This window comes from Seriola lalandi, unplaced genomic scaffold (genome assembly GCF_002814215.2).
Source record: "Seriola lalandi dorsalis isolate HSWRI2012SDOR001 ecotype SW California unplaced genomic scaffold, Sedor1 jcf7180002054524, whole genome shotgun sequence".
Taxonomy (NCBI): domain Eukaryota; kingdom Metazoa; phylum Chordata; class Actinopteri; order Carangiformes; family Carangidae; genus Seriola; species Seriola lalandi.
In genome coordinates, this window is record NW_019525077.1 from 494568 (window position 1) to 516175 (window position 21608).

At 39.7% G+C, this 21608-nt stretch overlaps 1 protein-coding gene across 2 annotated transcripts in view; it reads right to left on the minus strand.

The window, feature by feature from the left end:
- Positions 1–21608, minus strand: part of dapk1 (death-associated protein kinase 1) — an 81986-nt gene that overhangs the window by 27079 nt on the left and 33299 nt on the right. For both annotated transcript variants that reach the window (XM_087176064.1, XM_023414388.2), the window contains exons 4-14: positions 20690–20828; positions 16727–16856; positions 15226–15274; positions 14998–15024; positions 11012–11164; positions 8167–8212; positions 7831–7920; positions 6558–6650; positions 3609–3728; positions 1956–2054; positions 82–180 (exon numbers count right to left, since the gene is read on the minus strand). In XM_087176064.1, coding sequence (XP_087032190.1) covers positions 82–180; positions 1956–2054; positions 3609–3728; positions 6558–6650; positions 7831–7920; positions 8167–8212; positions 11012–11164; positions 14998–15024; positions 15226–15274; positions 16727–16856; positions 20690–20828 — 1045 coding nt within the window. The remainder of the gene's footprint in view (positions 1–81; positions 181–1955; positions 2055–3608; positions 3729–6557; positions 6651–7830; positions 7921–8166; positions 8213–11011; positions 11165–14997; positions 15025–15225; positions 15275–16726; positions 16857–20689; positions 20829–21608) is intronic.

Below are 21608 nucleotides of genomic sequence, written 5' to 3' on the forward strand. Positions count from 1 at the left end.
GTGTGTGTGTGTGTGTGTGTGTGTGTAAATATGTTTCATTGTGAGACAGGCAGAGAGAGAGAGAAGAGGCTCTTGATTCACCTTATCTTGGACATCCAGAGGGCATTTCTTTTCATGGAGGAATCTCAGGGTCTCGACATGGCCATGTCTCGCTGCGTAGTAGATGGCATTGGCTCCACTCTGAAGGAGAAAATTCCAGGATTTATCCCTGACCTTTAGAATAAAATCCAGCTCTCTGGGATTGTGTCTGCAGCCAGATGATATGAACACATCCCTCTAAAAGACTGCACAGCACATTCTCTGTCACACAAGTTGGGACTAGTGTGAGGACGTGCCAACATCCTGCGTTTAAAGCTTCTTGTCAGATCAGGCTGACCGTTTAAAACTGATCCTGCTAGAAATCTGGTGACAGTGTGTCAGTAGTTTGCACACAGCACACTCTTGCTTGTTATGATAATTAATTAGTAATGATTTATACCAAACAATACAAGGAGGGGGAAGCAGACAGGAGTATCTCAGCCTGTCTGAACGGGATTCTCCTACAGGCTCCAGCCACACTTTCAGAAGTGAGCTAAGATTAAGTAGATTTTTACATGAAAACCTTGTTTGGTGCAGCGGCACAGTTTATTAGAGATGCAACAATCCAACATTTTCCCACCAAATGCCAATTCCAGTGCCTTAATTCTGCTGATACTAAGCATTGATTCAATACCGTTGCTATTCTTCCCACATTTAAAATCCGTAGACCCCAGTGTCATTTACAGGATATTCATTTGCCATGTTCGGTAAAATGAGGCCAGTGATGCTGCGGTACTAAAAAGTGATTGGCGTCCCACAATGACTGAATGAATGTGAGCGAGCGAGTGGATTGGTCACGTCGTGTGTGCTCATATCCCCACGACAGAGCAGGCCGCTTCATTTCTACAATGAATTCCAGCTATGCAGTGAAGTATTTCATAAAACTTGGGGACTAAGCTGAATTTATTCAGATGCAGAGTCTATTTTTAAAAAGTTCTCATGTCAATTCTGAAAACACAAAAGACGCCCAACATGAGTGATATGGTGACATCAACTTTACAGTATCATTAAAAGTCTTCTGATAGCCATGTATATCACCATGTTAGAAATGTATGTAAAATTATATAAATATGGTGTTCGGTGCAATGAACTGGAGCTGAGTCGATGAATCAGTTGGTCTATCTACTTTGTGTTTATTTGTTTTGTTCCTCAGATGACAGTAAACTGAATATCTTTGGATTCCTATTGTTGGACAATTGCAGACATCACCTGATGCTGTGGGGACTTCTTCACAATTTTCAGACATTTTACAGCCTAAATAATTTGTTGATTATTTGAAAGATTTGAAAAAATTAATGTTTGGACTGATGGGACGGATGTTGATGTTTTGTGACCATTTCGTTTTTCTTATAGGGTTCCAGGTATAAAGTGTTAGGATTTACATATTTTGTGGCTGTAATTGTATTTGTACAAAGCTTTTCACTCATTGCTATTACAATTTTTTATCATTTTACTTGTATTTTATTCTGATTTGTGTGAAATAAATGAAGAAAGATGATTTTGTAAAGTGATAACGCAACAGATCATAATCAAAATACACAAAAGACACATAAAAGTGACAATAATGCTGAGCTAAATCTAATCCATGGAAATATTTTGTTTTGTAGTTTACAGACCCTGAAGCTGTCCTGTGTGTACAGATGGATGAATTCATGACATTTCTGAATATGACTAACATATGCTTTTACTCTGTGCAGCGCAGTGCAGTGCAATGAGTTCGTGGGTGATTTTGTCTATACTATATTTATAGCCTCTGTCATAATCCAAATGACGGTCCGTCAGCATTACTGCAGCTCTGATGCCTTTAATGCCTGTCTGTTAAACTCAGCAGCTGGCTGTCATGACCCACTGATTACAGCTAACACATGAGTCTTTACCTTGTCGTGGGCTTTGATCTCTGCACCTTTCCTCATCAGCACCTCGATGATCTGAATGTTGCCACAGCCGGCTGCGATCAGGAGGGGCGGAGTCCCGTGCTGCAATACACACACATATTATCATTTCAGTTTTCAGTGACCACGGTCATGTGATTTTATGTGTTTTATATATGTGCAAAAAACTGGCGCCGTGAGCCTCAATCTGACAGCAAAAAAAGAGGTGGTGGGCTGAATTTGGGTGGACATATCTCAGATCTCAGAGACAGTATCAACTTGTCATGTGTCTAAGCGAGTCTGCATGATGGTGGAAATATTGGCTGAGGTGTGAGAAAAGAAGATGGAAGAAAATGCCAAGATGACCTTTTCTGTATCAGTTCCTCATCTTAAACATTGAGCAAAGTTAGAAATGGGGCAATTACCAGCCCCGACTCTTTTGCCTTTTTAAATTCACTCCCTCTCTCATGCTGTCAAGCTCTCTGTCACTTACTGTAGTGATATTCTGCTCCTCCCCTCCAGATTTCTACACTCTCTCCATCCACCCCCCCCCCATTCCTTTGTTTTCTTCTACACTTCACTGAGTTTAATAACATCACGTCCCTCCATCGTCTACCAGCTGTCAACAAACAGTGTCTCTTCAGCATTGGAACAGCGAGCAGAATGAAGATGAGGCGGTTTTATATGTACCTGACCATCAGGCTGAAACAGTTTGGCTCTTTTCTCCCCTAAAATATATGTAACTGTAGTGTTTGTTTAAACTCGACTACACACCTGTAGTTGTCTTCTCTCTCTGTTTTCCCATTTTGTATAAATACAGATACATTTTTACACTGAAGGTTATAATGTTCAGTTTTTTGTTACTTGTGTGGCTGTTGAACGGTTTTGCATTAAACAGAGAGGTTGAGAGAAATGGACAAAATAATAGAAACAGCTCTCAGTATTGCGCAATACAGTCTGACAGCACCATAAAAATAAAGATCTACCTAATTAACGGACAACCGAGTGTGTGTTTCACATTTTCTTCTCTTTAAGAAGCCTTTATGGTCTGTGTTAGTCCGTATCCTCGAACATCATCCACCTCTGTCGTCCACACCAGACACAAACATAACTATTTTTCCTGACTGGGTTTTCACTGTTTTGTGGAAGAACCTAGTATCTGCTGCACTGGTTGTAGTTTTACATGAAACTGGAACAAAAACACACACATCGAAAAAAATCATCCACATCTACATCTGTGTGTCGCTGTTCATCCACAGAAACACTGGTAAGACAAAGACAACAGCTGTTTGTGTTATTTAAACTGGAACACTGACTTATCCAAATCACAAGCAGCACAAAATTCAATTTGTGATCTTGTGATCAGAAACTTCTGCTCAGTCCCTAAAACAGGCAGAAGGCAGAGAAGAACATGTGAGCGCCATGACAAATGGTTTACGACACCCTTGACCAATGAGCTGTGTGAGCGGTGACACTGAACCAGTGTGAATGTGGGAGAGTGGACTGCACTGCAAACTATTAACAAGGAAGTTGATTTTCTGAGAGTTGGAGGTTTAGGAAACATTTCACACTTTCAAAAGAATACAACATTATAAAAAAATAGAGGGTTGAAAGAATATAACACTATTGGGTGGTATAAAATATGTCTGTGTGAGTCACCTTGTTGGGCTGGTTGATGTCGTAACTGTTCAAAGAGCCAAGCAGATGCTGCAGGCCGGGCACGTTGTCGTCGTTTATGGCATGGATGATGGCCTTCATCACGAAGGAGTCTTCCTCATCCTAAACATGTGGGAACGACAGTTACTCTTCCAGTGTTCAAAGGATGATCTAATCCTGTGAACATTAATCCTGTGAATTCTTTCTGTCACATGGTCACCCTAAGTCTCTCTTTCATCTTTTTCACAGGCACGAAAACACAGAAACAAACAAAAAAACAGCAGAAATTTTTCCTTTTGCATCCACAGTCTAGTTTCAAAACATATTAAAAGAGTTTGTTTTTTTTTCTGTGACGTGTGACCCAATAACCTTCAGCCAGAGTCGACTTTACGGCACAGAAATTGGCTGTGATGCTCTGCTGCACAAAGAGACGAGGAGGATGAAGGCAGGGAGGTGAGGAGGAGAGGAGGGGGGGAGGAGAGGAGGCGAGGCTGATGTGGCATTTGCTCGACCAAGCGTGATACTCCGGCTACATTCCTCAACATAACCTCCCTGCTGGGGGAGCCGTGACTAAACCACCGCCGAGAGCCACACACACACACACACACACACACACACACACACACACACACACACACACACACACACACACACACAAATATAAATATGTCCGAGCAGCAAAGTGACTCGCTGTCAGCACAGCTGTGTGGGATTTTTTTACCTCCTGAAAATACTAATTCATGATGGAGACAGTACTGGAGAGGTATTACACATTTATCTTATTTTCTCTTTGGTGTGTATGATTTTTTGACAGCCAGATGGTAACTAACAACTTCTCCAACCAACAGAAGAAAACTTCCACTAAAGTGTCGCTGAATGACTGATGTGATGACTGTTTCTCTTATGTAACACCTTTGCTCATGGACAACAGTTTCCACATTAAAAAAACAGAAGGAGAGAGTTTGGTATCTGGAAAATAAAGCCGTGGTCTTATGACTAAAAGATCAGCAGTTACAATCTTCAGACAGATTGGGAAAACTTGCAGGGAGAATGAGTAATGTTCTTCTGTCAGAAAGTTGATCTTGAAGTATTTTGTACAGGTGGTTAAACCTTATATCCTCGCCACCTAAAATGCTGGTTTTAACCCACAGTCATCCATTTCTCTGTGAGTTTCTCTTTGAATTGCAACGATTTGAGAGAATGAGTAACAGAAAAACATTTGCCAGCAAGCATGATAACTGATTCATTGTTAAAGTCATTTATGAAGCACAGATGCTAAACATTCATTGGGTTCAGATTCTTCAATTTGAGAATTTGCAGTGTGACTGTGAATAGAGAAATCAAGCAAATCAAAGACGTCAGCTTTGATTTTGGGGAATATTTCACTATAGAACTGCAAAGTGAGATGAGTTATTCTGATTGGCTAACATATGAACGGAAACTAAAGATTACACTTTGTAGAAATTAGATAAAACATTTATCAATTGAAATGATTTAACTTTTAACTTTCTGGGTCAGGATGTTGATGAATTTAGCAGCTAAGGTGTGATTCAGATTCACACTTTTTCTCAATAATGAATGGATCTGCTATGACAAAACTGACCACAACATAAACCTATAAAAAAAACAGATTAATCAGTAATGAAATGAAAATAATCCCTCATTTGTGCTCCCCAACCCTCTGACACAGACCCTCTGAGAAAGAACACAAAAAACTTCTTAGTTGAAAATTTACAGAGGGGGAGCTGCACTAAACCTCTGAGTGAGGTCTTTAAGTGAGGCACTTAACCCTGAAACTGCTCAGCCAATAAAGCCATGATCTGTGGGGAAGCTTGAACTTGTATCGGCTGCAGCTGCAGTTCTGTTAGTGTACTCCAGGGGGCGCAGCATCTATAACATGTTTATCTCTACCTGCCAGCTCACCTGTGCCACAAGGAAGTTGCTGTGTAATCCTTTGAGGAAACAGGCCTGGCCTTGGCCTGCCGCTACAGCTTTGTAAATCATTAATCCTCTCACCGAAGCTGCAGTGTTTACATCTCCCAGGCTTGTCAGTATCAACTTTCCGACATATGAATACCATAAAAGCTGTTTTGTGCATCAGTATTTGTGTTCACACTGACTCGTTCATTAACAAGAGTTTCCTTCTCGGGAGGCACATTCCTACCAGCTCAGTCTGGTTTTAAGGTTACACACACTCAAATTCCTACAATTCTGTAAACATCTGAACTGTGGCACTGTGAGGAAACTGGGAACAGATCAATTACATGAAGAAGCTCAAGATTCTCAGAGAGATTGTAGAGCTGAAAATACCAGAGCTGTAACTGAGAGCTCGGGGGCGTAATAAGTTAATGCTACTTCAATAAAAAAATAAAAAAACTGGAACTCATTATGTTGCCAGTCCACTGTCAATTACTTTTATTTGGCTCATATTAAAGATAGGACTGTGGAGATAACAGTAATCATCCTCATGCTGCACATGTCTCAAGTGCAATTTAAAGCCTTGATGGTGTTAAGTGCTGCAAACCCAATCAACTGTAATGAATGTGGATCAAGATCCTGCTTCTCCTGTCTTGTGAGATTTCCATGTTTCTTTTGATTATAGATCAGGTCTAGGGTTCTATATTAATACTGTTAAAGTATCAAAGCCTCAGTCCACAGAGAAACACACACAGCCTGTATTCAGAAACTGAGCCTTAAAACCAGCCGTCAGGACTTCTGTAACTTTGTGATGTCACAACAAAGCAGACTCAGAGCCTCCTCTCTCCTGATTGGCTCACCGCTCCTGTTGTTACTAGAGCTCCAGAGTGAAGCCTGAGAGAGGAGATGTAAAACTACACTGAGGTGGCTTTTGGTTCTTAAAACCACAAATATATCTTCTTATTGATCAACACTTCAAATAAAACAGGAAAAGTTTAGATGAGAAAAGCACTTTTTTTTTTCCTGAGGTCTTACCAGAGTGTCATCACTGCGTGCCACGCTCATGTTGCTCCTGGACAGGAAGGAGCGGGACAGGCGGTTGCATAAGGAGATAAGTCGGACGGATTGCTGGAAAAGAAGAATGGCGGCACATGAATGACTAGCAAGAACTAGAAAAAGTTGATGTCAAGTAGTGTTAAGAAGACTGTGAACAAGCAGGCAGGTGTAGACATAAAGCAATTTTCTGCTCTATTTACAGTTACTCGACTCGTTGCTGGGTTGATAACCCATTGTCTTTTGTACTGCTGTGTGACTCGATTCTTCCCTCAAAGGGCAAAATCAAACACACACACACACACACACACACACACACACACACACACACACACACACAAACACACAGTTAAAACCTAAAAAATACAAAATATGATGATAACATCATGGTGGCACGTGCATTTACCAATGTTTATACAAAGTAAACTGATCATCGCTTGCACTGCTGCTGCTCGGAAGTCAAACAAGTCTAATTTGCTTGTACATACAGGTGATCTAAAACACATAGCTGACGGCATTAGCTTAAAGGAGTCATAGAGGAAAAGTGCAGGGTGACTGATAATCTCTCATGTGTTTTTCAGGACGTGCTAGGGATCGGTGTGCTTTGAAAATAATTTCAAAGCTGAGTTTAAGAGCGCCTTGCAATCAGTGCTCATCCTTTTGACAAGCGGCCAACGAGCAAATGAGTACACCTCAAAAGGAAAATATGATTATAGGTCTTAGTCTTGAATTGGATTCTATTTGCTCTGTCTTTTGGACACAGCTGGATTTTATTTATTCCTTTAAAGTATGGTGAGATATTTCAAAAACCTGACAGACTTTTTAAATCTCGCCTAAACAAACTATATTTACGTCTCTGCTTTTTCATATTTTGGTGCCAGTTTTATATGTGATGAACAAATAAAACACAAAGTCAAATCAAGCCAGAAGCTGCCAGTGTGCCAGTGGTAGCCTGAGCTGGAAGACAGAGATGTGGCGTGACAGCACCGCTGAAACCACCAGACAAGAGAATCCCAGCATCTCTTGCAGGCAGGGAGCAGAGCCCGGTCAGATGTGATGAACCAAAACAGACAAGGAAACAACCACCAAAGTAGAACTGGTAGTAAATGTGATGGTTATGGCGAGCCTGCAGGAACTGTGGTGATATTAAAGTGCAGTGTCTTGGGGATGTGATGAGTTACTGGGCGAGTTTTGGGTTTTTTTCCCCCTCAAGCTCGAGTAAAAATTAGAGACAGTATCAAAGAGAAGTACTTACTTTCCATTTTCTTCGAGCTGCAAACTTCTTGAACTTTTCCATGTTGACAGCCGACTCCTTCCTGCTCAGCGCTTGTTGAGTGTCTTTTGGCTGATTTCACAAACACAGCAAATGTATGGACATAAAAAGCTTTTCAGAATATTCTTGGCAAGATAAATCTGGTACAGAATCAATTAGTGGAGCTTGGCAACATTCAGCTTATAAACTCAGACCAGTTCAAATATAATAATATAATGCTGCCACAAATAAAATGACGAGGAATTTTAAATTTTACTGCATCACTAATGTTTTAATATAAACGGAGATTTCATCAGTCAGCTATCAAAAGAGTCCAACCTTGATCCAGGGGTGCTGGAGGCTGTCCTGAATCGTCATTCTCTTTCTGCAGACAGAAAATAAGGAGAGGGAGAAATCTGTGTTGATTTGTTGAAGATATTTCCAGCAGTTGCAGAGTTGATAGAGATAGAGATACTTTCTAAGACTGTTTATGTCCATGGACACGCACTTGCTAGAGTCTAATAAGCCTTCAAACTCAAGATCCTGGATTGTGTTTCATCGTCTCACTGGTATGATAAAACTGCAGCTCCTGTGATTTGGATATTGCACTTCGCCATATTCTGATTTTCATAATATTTTGATTAATTGTTCAGCCCTGTTGGTACCTGAAACAACAATCCCACACCAACACAGCCGATTGGGTTTGAAATTGAAAATATAATTTTACAAGGAAAAAGTATACCATAATATAGAGGTGAAACAATTTGCCGATTAACTGATTAGTCAATAAACCGAAAATTCACATGATACTACTTTAATTATCAATTAATCATCTGTGTAACAAAAATTCACTCTTTCCAGCCTCTAAAATGTAAAGTCTGGAACATCTTGGCCGGACAGTGATGACCTAACGATTGCCTTGTATATTGACCTTTGTTGAACTGGAACATCTTATTTCCTTTTTGAAAGTTGTCATACTTCTCTTTAACAACATCACACATACAGTAATGAGACAAATTATATGGAACGTTCAAGCAAACAGGGAACAATTTATCTCACAATCAATTTGTGTACTACTTCCCAAGATACATTCATTTAAAGGATGTGATACTTAATTTGGAGAAGATGTTTCAAAACACAGAGTCAGCACTAGATCTATACACATATTATATTAAACAGACTTTATTAACAGAGTAATGCTTGGAACATCGACACTCTATATTTAATTAACATCTGACATTCAGTAAAAGCCAAGATAGCCTTTTAAAAAAACTGATGTGGTTCAAAGTACAGACGCCACTTCCCTCAGACTCTCACTGCCACATCCTTTAATACAGCTGCTGTAAACTAACAACAAACACGACACATTGTTCTGAAAGACTTTCAGTGGACACACCACTTCCCCCCCGTCCTCACCACATCCCTGTTTCTAACAGAGAACGCTCACACACATCTGACGCAGTAAAAACCCAGAAACCTACACACTGTCTACTGAGGTAACACTGGACTTCAGGGGAGGAAATGTACCATATGAACCAGAATATCATGGAAAACAATGACTGGTGAACATCGTTAAATAGTAATGTGCGTCTTCTCCGAGTGGATCTTCATTAATCTTCCTGCCGGCTGACGGATCCATGTCCGCTCACAACGTAGATCGGTTAAAAGCCGCTCCATTGTGATGGACTCAGTCGGGGATTTCTAAAAGCCCCATTAGTTGGAAGTTTGTAAAGTCAGTCTATTCTTTCGCCCACCGTCTGCATAAAGCAACCTGCACCCGTCTCTTTCTTACTTTTAGCCCGTCTAAATGAAATTATCTCCACACCTACAATTATTCACCTCTGTGAGCCCCCTCACGCTCACTCCATTGTTCTGACGGAGAGAAGGGGAGTAATTAGGAGTGAGAGAAAGAGTTTTGGTGGCAGTTATTGTCTTTAAGTGGAGCTGCAGTCATTCAGTTGTTGCTAGAGCAACTCTGTATGAGGGAGAGACAATGACAGGTTTAGGTTCCTTATTGTCTAGAGACAAGGGAGTTTTATTTGGAAAACTCGCAGAGAGCCTGTATTCTGTGTGATTGTCAGCTTTTGATGGTTTTATAAACGGCAGCAATCAAAGAGCAAATATTCATCTTTTGTCTTTTAAAGTACATTATTATAGAGATTATATAGAGATAGGGAGGAGACAGGACATTTTATTTATAATACAGCTTTACTTTTGAATCCTAACCGGAAAAGGGCTGATGTCTTTAGAATTTGATGTTCACTCTAGTGCTGAAAGGATTATTCAATTAACGATTTTGACAGCCGATTAATCATTTATGTCACTGGCCAATCCAAATCCTCCAAACGTACCAGACTCTACCACAAAGCAAGAAGCTGCTGGAAGCAAAAAACAATATCAGACGTCACAAAGATCTTTTTTAACAGACATCTCATATGTAAATGAGACGATTTGCTTTTCTCCGCTTCATATCATTGGATATGGAATATTTCTGAGGTTTGGTTTAGACTGTTGGTCCGATAAAACCAGGAGTGTGTTGGGTATTCTTCACCAGTCTGTCACACTGTTAATCAAAAAATACACATATTTAATCACTGATGAAAATAATTATAATTCTTATCCCTAGTTCACTCTTCTGGAAACAGTTTACATTTGTTTCCTCTCAGTCCATGCTGTGATATTACTATACCTAAATAACCTTGTGGTTATTTCCTACAATCGAGAATCCATCTTGCCAGCACAGTGTGTCGGAGCAATCAGCATCCTATAATGGAGTAGCAACTGGCAGCTACGGACGTGTCTTAGTATTGAAAACAGCGGGAAGCAACCGTTTGTGAAGAACAATGGCGACTCATAAAGAGGTCAGCGTAGATGCTGCTATGATGTCAATTACATTAGAACCAGAGAGTATTTCTTCACTGAAAGAAGCAAAAAGATATTCATTTAGCAACTGGCTCTGCTGGTGGAGAAAAAATATGAAGGATGCAAAATCTGATTGGTTGAAGTTAGCTGTCGAGTATAATGGTAATACCCTGTCAGGTAATTTCTGAAAGCGCAAACGAAGCCTTCACAGATGGATCTGTGTAACAACTGGCACGTCAGGTTAATTCAATCTCTACCTGAAGCCGAACGTTTAAGACTTTTGTCTCAAACATCATCTAATAGAAAGATGGTTCACACATACTTGGGGTCTTTGACAAGGAGCTTCGCTATGAAGTCTTTGGCCAGGATGCTGGTGTTGCTGAAGAAGTCCTCGTCAAACGTGTAGTCGACGGCCGATACGTTGGCCAGCGTCTCCTGCTTGTTTTCGCCCAGAAAAGGCGACGCACCGCTCAAACTGAAAGATGGGAGAGAGGTGAGAGTTGTACATCAGTCGAACAAATGAGTAGTCAAACGCAACTATTGATCATTTAGGCCAGTGGTTCTCAAAGAGGGGTCCGGGGACTACTCGAGGGGTTCCTGGGGGTCCTGAGCGAAAAGGGGAATCATTTATTTTCACTATATTTCCATCCAAAAATAACACGACAGAATTTATTGCTATTTTGGTCATGGATTTCAAACACTGTCTGTAGTTAAACATCTAAAAGCAAAAGTCTTCAGATGGACAAAGTTTTAGAACCACTGATTTAGGTCATTGTTCAAGCTAAATTGCAAAAAGAAAAAGTGCTCGTTCCAGCCTCTGACTTACTCCTTTTCTGTTTTTTGTTAAATTATCTCTGACTGAATATCTTTAGATTTTAGACTTCTGGCTGGAACAAGTCACCTCAGATGCTTGAAACTCGTGAAGGGCATTTTCCACTATTTTCTGACTGATTAATAATTAACTGAGGCAATTACTGGCAGACAAATCAATAACGAAAATGATATAGTTATAAGTAGTTATCTGATTATTTAGTAGTTATTTTTATTGTTAGTAGCAGCCCTACTAAATAGAGAAGACAATGATACAAAGTACAGAAACACATCTAAAACACAGACAGCTATGGATTTCTTTCTGATTGCATGTTCAGCTCTATGTTTGTGCTCAACAGCGTCTGAATCTCCAATATAATCTACTTTAACAACAGCAACGCCGTCTCATCATCGAGCTCGTCCCACTGGGTCTTGTAATCAAAGGGAAACTGAATACATTGGTTTTCAATTCAAACACGAACTCGCTCACCGCTGATTAGCTTTGGCCCTCAAAACCAAAACTTAGACCTTACCACTCGTTGATGTGGGGAATGTGATTAAAGAGCTGCGTAGCAACTAATGGTGACTCATTAGTCAAGCCTTGCTATCAGACTGAAGTATGTGATGTTTGCTTGTCAAACACTATCACAGGAGAGCCAGCTGCACGGCTTTCAGCTGCAATGACTGTGTGAGGCGTTTTGAGTGGGGTGCAGAAATTTCATTTGAACACACTTAAAAATCAGCAGATGCAGCAAGGGGATAATATTCCCAAAATGCAAGACAAAAGCACAATTTAATGGACAAAACCGAGACACACACACACACACACACACACACACACACGCACTCACACACACACACACACGCACACACACACAGGGCTGAGCGGTCATGCGTGGTGACACGGTCCCAGCCTCAAACCCTGGCCTTCCCTTCTCTCCTGCACGCCAGCACCAGCCACTAATTAACATGCCAGCTGTGACAGACGTTGAGGTGGTGAGGGTTGAGCTCAAGTTGAGTGGAAATGTATGAATTTATCAACTGTATAAATTGCAGCTGCTCAAAACAGAGTAATTAAAGCAGGTCTTCACAGGGCCGGGCAGGGGAGGCAGCAGCAAAGTGTTAAGTCAGGGATCTGTGGCAACATTTCATCCACCCTTTCTCCTGAAATGCTTCCCAAATGAGACCTGAAGATGCAGAATGCACATTTTTTATGCTGAGATACACCCATCTTCACAACCTACAACCCAAATTAGGGCTCCAGCAGAGCAGAGAGTTGCATCACCACTAGCTGATTCACCACATTTCCCCAAATGATTTCAGTTTACATTACCTCAGGCGAGGCGAGTCTTTTGCATTGTTAAAAAGTGCAAACAGTAGTATCTCTTGCTACTACTCGGAGTTGCCTAATGGAGCTTTCACTACTTTGCTGCAATTGGGTCATCACTCAGGCAGAATAGTTGGAGATGCTCCAGAAAAAATAAATAAAAAAATCACCCAAAATCGTTCATTGAATCGCTCCCAGTCTTTTTTCCTCCTCCCTCTTTCCTTTTAACAATAGGAGATGAACAGCCAGTGCACCTCACTGTTGCTCTGCTGTGATAACAGGCAGTGAACGATCTATTTTCTACCTTGCCGGGCGGAGTTGTGACAGCTGTGTGGGTGGACAGCATGAACAACATCCTGCGTGCATGTGTACAGCATGTGTGTGTGTGTGTGTGTGTGTATGTGTGTGTGGATGCCTTTGTGCATGTGTAAGACTGTGTAATGTAGGGACAAAATGATGCATCATTTTAACAGCACCTACACATTTCTCTCCCAAAATGAAGCATGTAATGTTTGTAGCTGCTTATTATATAATAATGAGATAACACCTGTGTTGGTATTTGCCTTTACTTTCCCTTTATTATATTCTGGTGAGAACTCTCTACATGTTCGTGTGGGCAAACGCACCTAATGTGCAATTTTGTGCACACATTATGTGTTTGTTTTCGTGTAGGTGTCTCCCTGAAGGATAAAGGTGAGTGGGAGCTCAGAAAGCCTTGTTGTTGGGTGTAAAGAGAAGATGGCAGCATCATCGAGAGCCAACAGCAGTTGATCCGTGGGTCGCCAAGGGCATCAACTTTTCTCTCGCTGTTGAATTAAACCTGCAGACAGCTGCTTTAAGAACACTCTGGTTAAATGAAAGCCTTTGGCTGTAGAGGATGAAGTTGTTTGTTGATAAGATGAAGATCAATTGTCAGAATGAATTAGTAGCAAATTAGGTGTAGGCCTACAGTTCAAACCAAAAGGTTGATGTTTTGACTGAAAGGTCACCGCTTTGAATCCCTGGACCAGTGGAGAAAAACTTAGACAATGATGGATTCTTCTTCTTGAGACTTTTTTATAATAAACTGTCTTCATTCAATTTCATTAAACAGTGAGCTGTATCTATAGTTTGTGATTTGTTAAATTCAAAAGGGGAATGTATAAACTGGACTTGTTTTCTGAGGTCACATCTCCTTCAGTAACTGCATAACTTGCTGACTAAATCACAGAAGACCTGCCAGACTTTGGACAAAGTCCGGCTAGACTAGTTTCTAGCAGCCTAGAGATCATTATTTTACCTTTTTGGTAAAAAGAAAAAAGAAAAAAGAAATTGTGAATTTTTGGCGTTTATTTTGAATATTAAAAAACAGATTAAAGTCACATTTTTAAAAAATAAATTCAACAAAAATCTGGGAATAATAAGGATTTTTTAAATACTTGTTTTAAATACAAGGAAAGGAGCTGTTGTTAACATTGTCTTTTTGCAGCAGGAAATGTAAGTTTTGGATGTGTGGGGGTATAAAATCTGTGTGGAAATGAGTCTACATTCTTCAGTGTAAATAAGTAAAAAGGTTATATAATAAAATAAAGTTTGAATCATTAGATCATTTATAAATCTCACTTTTGGATGAAAATGAATAACATTAAAATGTAATATGCAAGCTTTTCAGGCAACGAGTAATTGGAAATATCAGAGCGGTGAAAGTGTGATCATCGGAGCGATTCTCCCCGCAAATTAATGTATGAAAAGCTTGATAGAGGTAGAAAAGATGATAGAAAGATGATAAAACTTTTTAAACTTTTCTAAACCCCAGGTGGAAAAATCATCATCTTTTATGGCATTAACAGCAGAGACATTAATAAGCCAATCAGTCTGATCAGCAAAACAAACTGTCCTGGACTGAATCATCACAACATTCACACCACTGCTGTCACACTATCACACTCGCATGCACTGAAAGAGCAGTTATACATGTACATTTCAATGCTGTGACTGCTGAGGGGGCCAGCGAGTTCAACGACAGAGAGGTCAAAGAGCCGCCATTAACCTCTTTACATCTCAACAAGCAATCTGATGTTGCCTTGTTTAGAGGGTGACGACGCCCTGGGGTTTTTTAAGAAAATGTGTTTCCAATTTATTCATATCTCACACAATTATCCATCATCACTGGTGTCATTTCAGATACTTACAGGATGTAGGTTATCACACCGACGCTCCTGGAGAGAGACAGAGGAGAATGAGAGATTTTCAGCATCGAACAGTTGATCTCGTCACAAAACAATCGTGAATTTTGACGGCATGGCATCGTGTAGAACATACATTTACTCAAAAGCAGATGTTCGGGTTCAGTTCAGGATTTCAAACAGCATATGTACACTATGGTGGTTGTAGAGCAGATAGAGTTTTTATTTACTCACCACATGTCTGCCTCCAGGCCCAAAGGTTCATAGTTGACTACTTCTGGAGCTGTAAGGCAAATACATAAAAAAGAGGATAATTATTATTCAGGTCAAGACTACACCACACACTAACTTTACCTCTGATTTTTTTTCATTTGATTATTTTTTTCCCATTACTAATTAATAATAATAATGTATTTTCTTCTTGCAGTCCCTTTACACTTTGTGACAGGCTTTATTTGGGCCTATAATCACTCTCACATGGGTTCAATGATTTTATCGTTTCTTCAAAAATGTTGTTTTCATAAACTACTATTTTTTAATCACACCTGCAAGACCTATGATTATTATATTCTTTTCTCTAGTCACAGGTCTTCAGATATGTGAATAATTAAATGAAGTACATTCTTTTCGAGATGTGTAAACATTTTCTACATCAGCTAGAAGTCTAAAATTGGGCAAATAGTTGGTTAGTTGTTCATTTGTATCTATGTTTTATACAGTCATCAATCACACGGTTATTGGATTTAACAAATAAAAACAGAACCATGTGTTCTGACAAATAAATTCATTTGCTGAAGCAACTAAATATGGACAAAAACACATCAACTTTTTTCGAATAGCAGCAGTAACAAAAATGTATAATTGTTGCCATGGAGACAGTTAGCTGTGAGGTACCATGTGTTTTAGCCTGTGTTTGCTACATTTGTTAAAAAGTGTGTTACATTATTAGCTATTAGCTGTTCTTGTTTGCAGTTTACCCATGGACCTAGAGTCAACTATCACTGGATTACTGTGGTACTGAAGTAAAGTGGTCACTTTAACCTCTCCTGTGCCCGCCAGGGGAGGTACGCTTCACATTCTGAAAACCTCTAGTGCACAATTACAAAACCACATGTTGAAAAGCCAAATGCAAAAGACTCAATTTACATTTGTAAAGAATATACAATTCAATCTGTTTTTGTACCCGATGAATTTCAGAACTGCTCGGCCTGTTTTCCAGCATGATTTGGGCTTTTTGCCACTTGATCTTTATTTAGACCATTTGACCAGTGCCACCCTGCTGAACTGGGAACAGGCTCAGGCTTTGGCCTGGATGGTGCTGGTAGTGGGCAAGGGGAGTGTATGAGTGTTGGCAGCCGCCCCGGGCAAAGGGGTAGGTGAGGGGAGATTGGACTGAGCCACTGATGTGTCTATCAGTGTGTGTGTGTGTGTGTTTGTGTTTGTGTTGGCAAGAAGGAGCAGTTCTGATAATTGCCAGTCTATTATCAGGTCTCTCTCACTTAGTCCCTATGGCACGATTGGCACCTGCTCTCACAATGCGCAACCCCTGGGATAAAGCCAGAGAAACAGGGTGGTGCAGTGTGTGTGTGTGTGTGTGTGTGTGTGTGTGTGTGTGTGTGTGTGTGTGTGTGTGTGTTAGTGTTTGTAGTAGAGAAAGGAAAGAAAGAAAGAGGACAAATGAGCTTTTAAATGATGTACACATAAAAACACGACCACACAAAAGTCGTGTACTGACCTACAAATTCTGGAGTTCCAAAAATGTTTTTAAAATCATTGCCAAAATCGATCTTGTGGGCCAGGCCAAAGTCAATGATCTTGATGCGCGGGTGAGGCACAGAGCGGTTCAGCAGCATGATGTTCTCCGGCTAGAGAGAAAGAAAAGGAGAGACAGTTAAAAAAAAGTTGAGACAGGGAGGACAGACAGTGGCAGGAAGAGGTGGTGTGATATTTTAGACATTTATTTTATAAAAACCTATCTCTTTATTAACACTTTCTTTTTAAGCTGTTATTAGTTTGCAGCCACCTGTGTGTTGTGATTTCAGTGGGGACCAGTTACAATACTCATAGCGAAATTACAGAACAAATGCTGAAAAATTATGAGTTTACAACAACAGTGGTAGAGGATGTATACAGATCATTTACTTAAGTAAAAGTACTAATACCAAACTAGTAGCACAATGAAAATGTTAGTATCAAAAGTAAAGGGCTTATTTGTAAGTTTTCTCTACCGCTGAATCTGTTCTCTTGCCAGGAGCAGGTGGTGGTGATGGCCGCTTGCCAAGAACTTCAGTCAACATTACGTTTACAATATAAAAGGTTACGCCATCTGAGCAACGCTACTTGTTCAGGGCAGACTGGACGCTACAGTGACTTGGTATCAGAAAGTGACCTGTGCTAGCTTGTTAGCATGCTAATTTCAGGAAAAGAGTTAGAAATAAAAGCAAAATAAGAGGTAACATTGGTGTTGCTTTCCACCAGTGGAGACAGCTCTTGGCAAGTAAAAGAAATGAAGTTTGATGCTGAACTCACAACAGCTGTTAATGCTAATGCTGCAGTAGCAGTGTTAGCAGTTGGTGCAACCAAAGATTATTTTCATTTTGCATTAATCTGCTGATTATTTACTCAAATAATCAATAAGTTGTTTGGATTGTAAAACTGTTGAGATGAAATACTCAAAACAAAACACTCAGAGCACAATGTGACACCTTTACACTGAAAATACTTGCCAACCAATACAATTTACTAATCAATTCATCTCTAACTGTATTTGTTGGGTATCAATCTATAGCAAAGCATCAAATCTTATAAACTCTTCATAAATTTTGTACGTAAAATCGTATAGCTGCATGAATAGATAACACTCAACAAAAGTACAATTACTTTAAAACTAATACAAATTTACAACCTAGTATAGTCCTTGAGTAAATGTGCTTTGTTACGTTCCACCAATGTAGAACACACACTAAGTGTAAACAAGAGGCCAGCAGCAGAGTCAGACACAAAACCAGGATCAGTCTGTCAGGAAGGAGGCTCGTCAGCCATGGAAATCCCATGCAAAACACGAGTAAAAACCTCTTGAGGAAGTGGGAGAAAAGGAAAGGACTGCAAAGATGCGCTTTAAGCAAAGCCAAACAACAGAAGCCGGACATTCCTAAGGACACAATGCCTCTTTTACTAAAACCATCTTCCTTCCAAACCTAGTCCATTCAGCTTGACTATGAGCCGAGCTTGAGGATCTAGTCTAGGGAAGGAACAAGGAACAGATTGGCAGTGGGCAGCAGTGGCAACAGGAGGCGATGAGAAAATACAATCAAACTCCGGCCAGCTTGTTGGTTTTCTTCTCTGCTCTATAAACACTGACATGCTTATGTTTATGATGGAATGAAGGAGAACAATCAAATGTGGATTACAACTGTCCCAGCTCTCCGTCTGCAAAATGTTAACACCTTAAATCATGAGCAAAGTGGGAATTTCAGGACCACTTTCACTGCAAGTAAAACCAAGTTTCCCCACTGATATCTCTGCGACATGAAGATAATAACAAAGAGCATTAATTAGATTATTGATTAAACAATGATACAGTAGATGCATCAAAGTTTGTGGGTTTTGCATCTAAAGAACAGATTACTTAAAATCCTTTTGCTCCCTCAGCTCAGATACAAATTGCATGTAAGATGACTGCTGAAGACTCAGACATCATTAGTCTGCCCTGACCAACATATTAAGCTCTTGAGCATAATAAGTTCCCTGCCTGGCAATATTACTGTCTCTGTAGAATTGATCGGACTCTAAAGGAGAAAGTCATTTTCACAAAACTGCCTTCTTCTGGCACTCTAAACTGTGTGATTGCAGTTTAAAATGGACAGACAGAACATTTGGGGGAGCTTTTATGTCTGACCCCTAATGTCTACTACAACTGCTATCATGGACAGGTCACAGCTGGTCAGTATCCACATAAAAAGCCACAGAAATAGCTTGGAGCTAAATCCGACAGAATGTTTTTGTAATGGGAGTCAAACACGATGAAAAGACAAGATGTTATCAGAGGCTAGGTGAAAAAAGCAAATAAATGCACTAAACTTCCACCCTTGGAATACTGCGGTATTGCAGAAAGCCATTCAACTAAACAAATGAAGTCTTAATCTGTAAAACGGTAAATAACAGCAGCTGATATCCAGAATGGAAGCCGTGGTGGTTAGTAAAAGCTCTGCCATTGATCAGCAGTGGCTGGCTGGGCACAGAGGTTATTACTATTATTTCTGCAGAACTGGAGGTCCTGAACTTTGATGTATGATTCATGAGGATCGGTCTGTGAGTGGAGCAGTCAGTCTGGACTGTTGATGGCGAAGACGCCATATACGCAGCTGTAAGTGAACAACTGATCAATAACACTGATTGCAATTTAAATAAACAACTAGATTTCAAAAATACACTAAACATTGAGGTGGTGTAATGGGCAGGAACCTGTAGGGTTTACCTGTCGTTCTGCTGTGGGTACACTGTGACTTTAACCCTTATCCCCTCAGGAGTTTAAACTACCCACACTCCATAATAAAAAAGAGACATTACAAAAACAGATTAGTCATGGTAATTAGCCTGGGATGCGCTGGGTCAAAAACACAGATAGAAAGAGAAACTGATGTAAAATGAGAGGTAGAAGAGAGGTCAGTTAATGCAAAAAAAAAAATTAGATTTATTCACAAACTATTGTAAATCCAGTCCTGCAGTGAGCTCGCAGCTGAGAAAATGGGCATGAACATCAGACTACTCTCAGGGCGCTGAAGTACAGGCAGCATTTTACTGTGGTGTCTACTAAGACTCATAAATGTTGGGGTTTTTGTTTTGTTTTGTGAGTGTTTGTGTAGGAGGACCCTTCTCAAAGAACATAACCAGCTGCGTCTAAATGTAATATAACCTTGAAAAAGTTTCTCACAATCTCACAATCATCAGAGGAGTGGATCTTTCTATTTCTTAAATTGTTCATTTCTGCTTTGGTTCTCATTCTGAGAACATTTTCAAGACTAATCACTTGTAAAGTCTTATTTACATTTGTTAAATTGTCTCAAACAAAGGACCTATGAAGGATAAATGCATGAGTCTAGTGTCCATTGCTGTGTCTAGTAATACTAGTAGTATCTAATCATTTTCACAGCAGTTACAAAAGAAAGTGAAGCAATAGATCAACAGGTCAATCAAACTGTGACCTTCACTGTCAAATCGACTTTACAAAGCATAAAATTTGACATTTCGACATGTCACAGTTGAAAAAACACAGGTGTAAAGCAACATGATTAACTGATTCATAAAAGTTGCTAGTTGCTGATTTATTGCTGTTAATTTACTAATTAATCAACAACATTTCTCTAATTTTGTCTATAATAGATGAGAGAATATTGAAAATGGACATTATACCGCTATATACTACACTAATACAATACTATACTTAATCTTCTGTTGGTTGACTAATCGATTAATTAACTTATCATCTCAGCTCCAATATTTAATTGTGAATGTGCAACAGACTCAAAATCAAACTTCTTAGCATTAGTATGTAGTATGGAATGAGGATACAGTTTATGTTGTAGTATGTTATAACTGGAAGCAGACTGAACGGATAATATCCCCAAAACTTATACTCCAGCTCTGAACCAGACAATCAGACAGACATGACGTCCTCTGTCTTTAGCTGCTGCTGTACCTTAAGGTCAAAGTGAGCGATTTGTTTGCAGTGCAGGTAGAAGACTCCATCCAGGATCTGCTTGAGGAACTGAGTGGCTTCTTCCTCACTCAGCGACTCCTTCTCTGCCAGGAAGTCGAAGAGCTCACCGCCGGCCACTCTGCACGAAAGAGACAAGAGAGAGAGAGAGAAGAGAGAGAGAGAGAAAGAGAGAGCGGGAGAGGCAGAATTAAAATGTGAGATCTCTCAGATCAGAGCCAGCTACAAATCCCTGCTTAACAGAGCTGAGCTGATGTAATCTAATCATCCTGGTGCATTAGAGCCCGACCAATTTACACGTCCCGAGCACATTTTAACCAGCGCTGTTCTCAATAAAATGCTTTACATCGTGTTTAAATGGAGAACCCTCCATTAACAACAACAATGGGTAAGATGGTAGAAAGGAATCTATCTATCTATCTATCTATCTATCTATCTATCTATCTATCTATCTATCTATCTATCTATCTATCTATATATTTTCTGAATCATGAGGAACATTTACATATTCATCAAGTGAAAGTCTACACTGTTTATCAAAATCACAATCATCAAATTTACTTTGCAGTTAATATTATGATTATTACCAGTTAATCTGTGGATTACTTTCTGAAATATTTGATTATTTTTTTTGTCTATAAAATGTCAAAAAACATTTTCCACATACTACGATCATGTCTTCAAATGTCTAGTGTCCAACCGTGTCAACAGTGCAAAACCCACACATATTTGGATTACTACCATGAATGACAAAGAAAAGCATAAAATATTCAAATTTAAGATGCTGGAATCAGGAAAATGTATAAAGAAATTTTAGCCTTAAAATTACTAAAACGATTATTTAACTATCAAACTAGCGACTTATTAAGTTAAATCGATTAATTGACAATTTGTTGCAGCT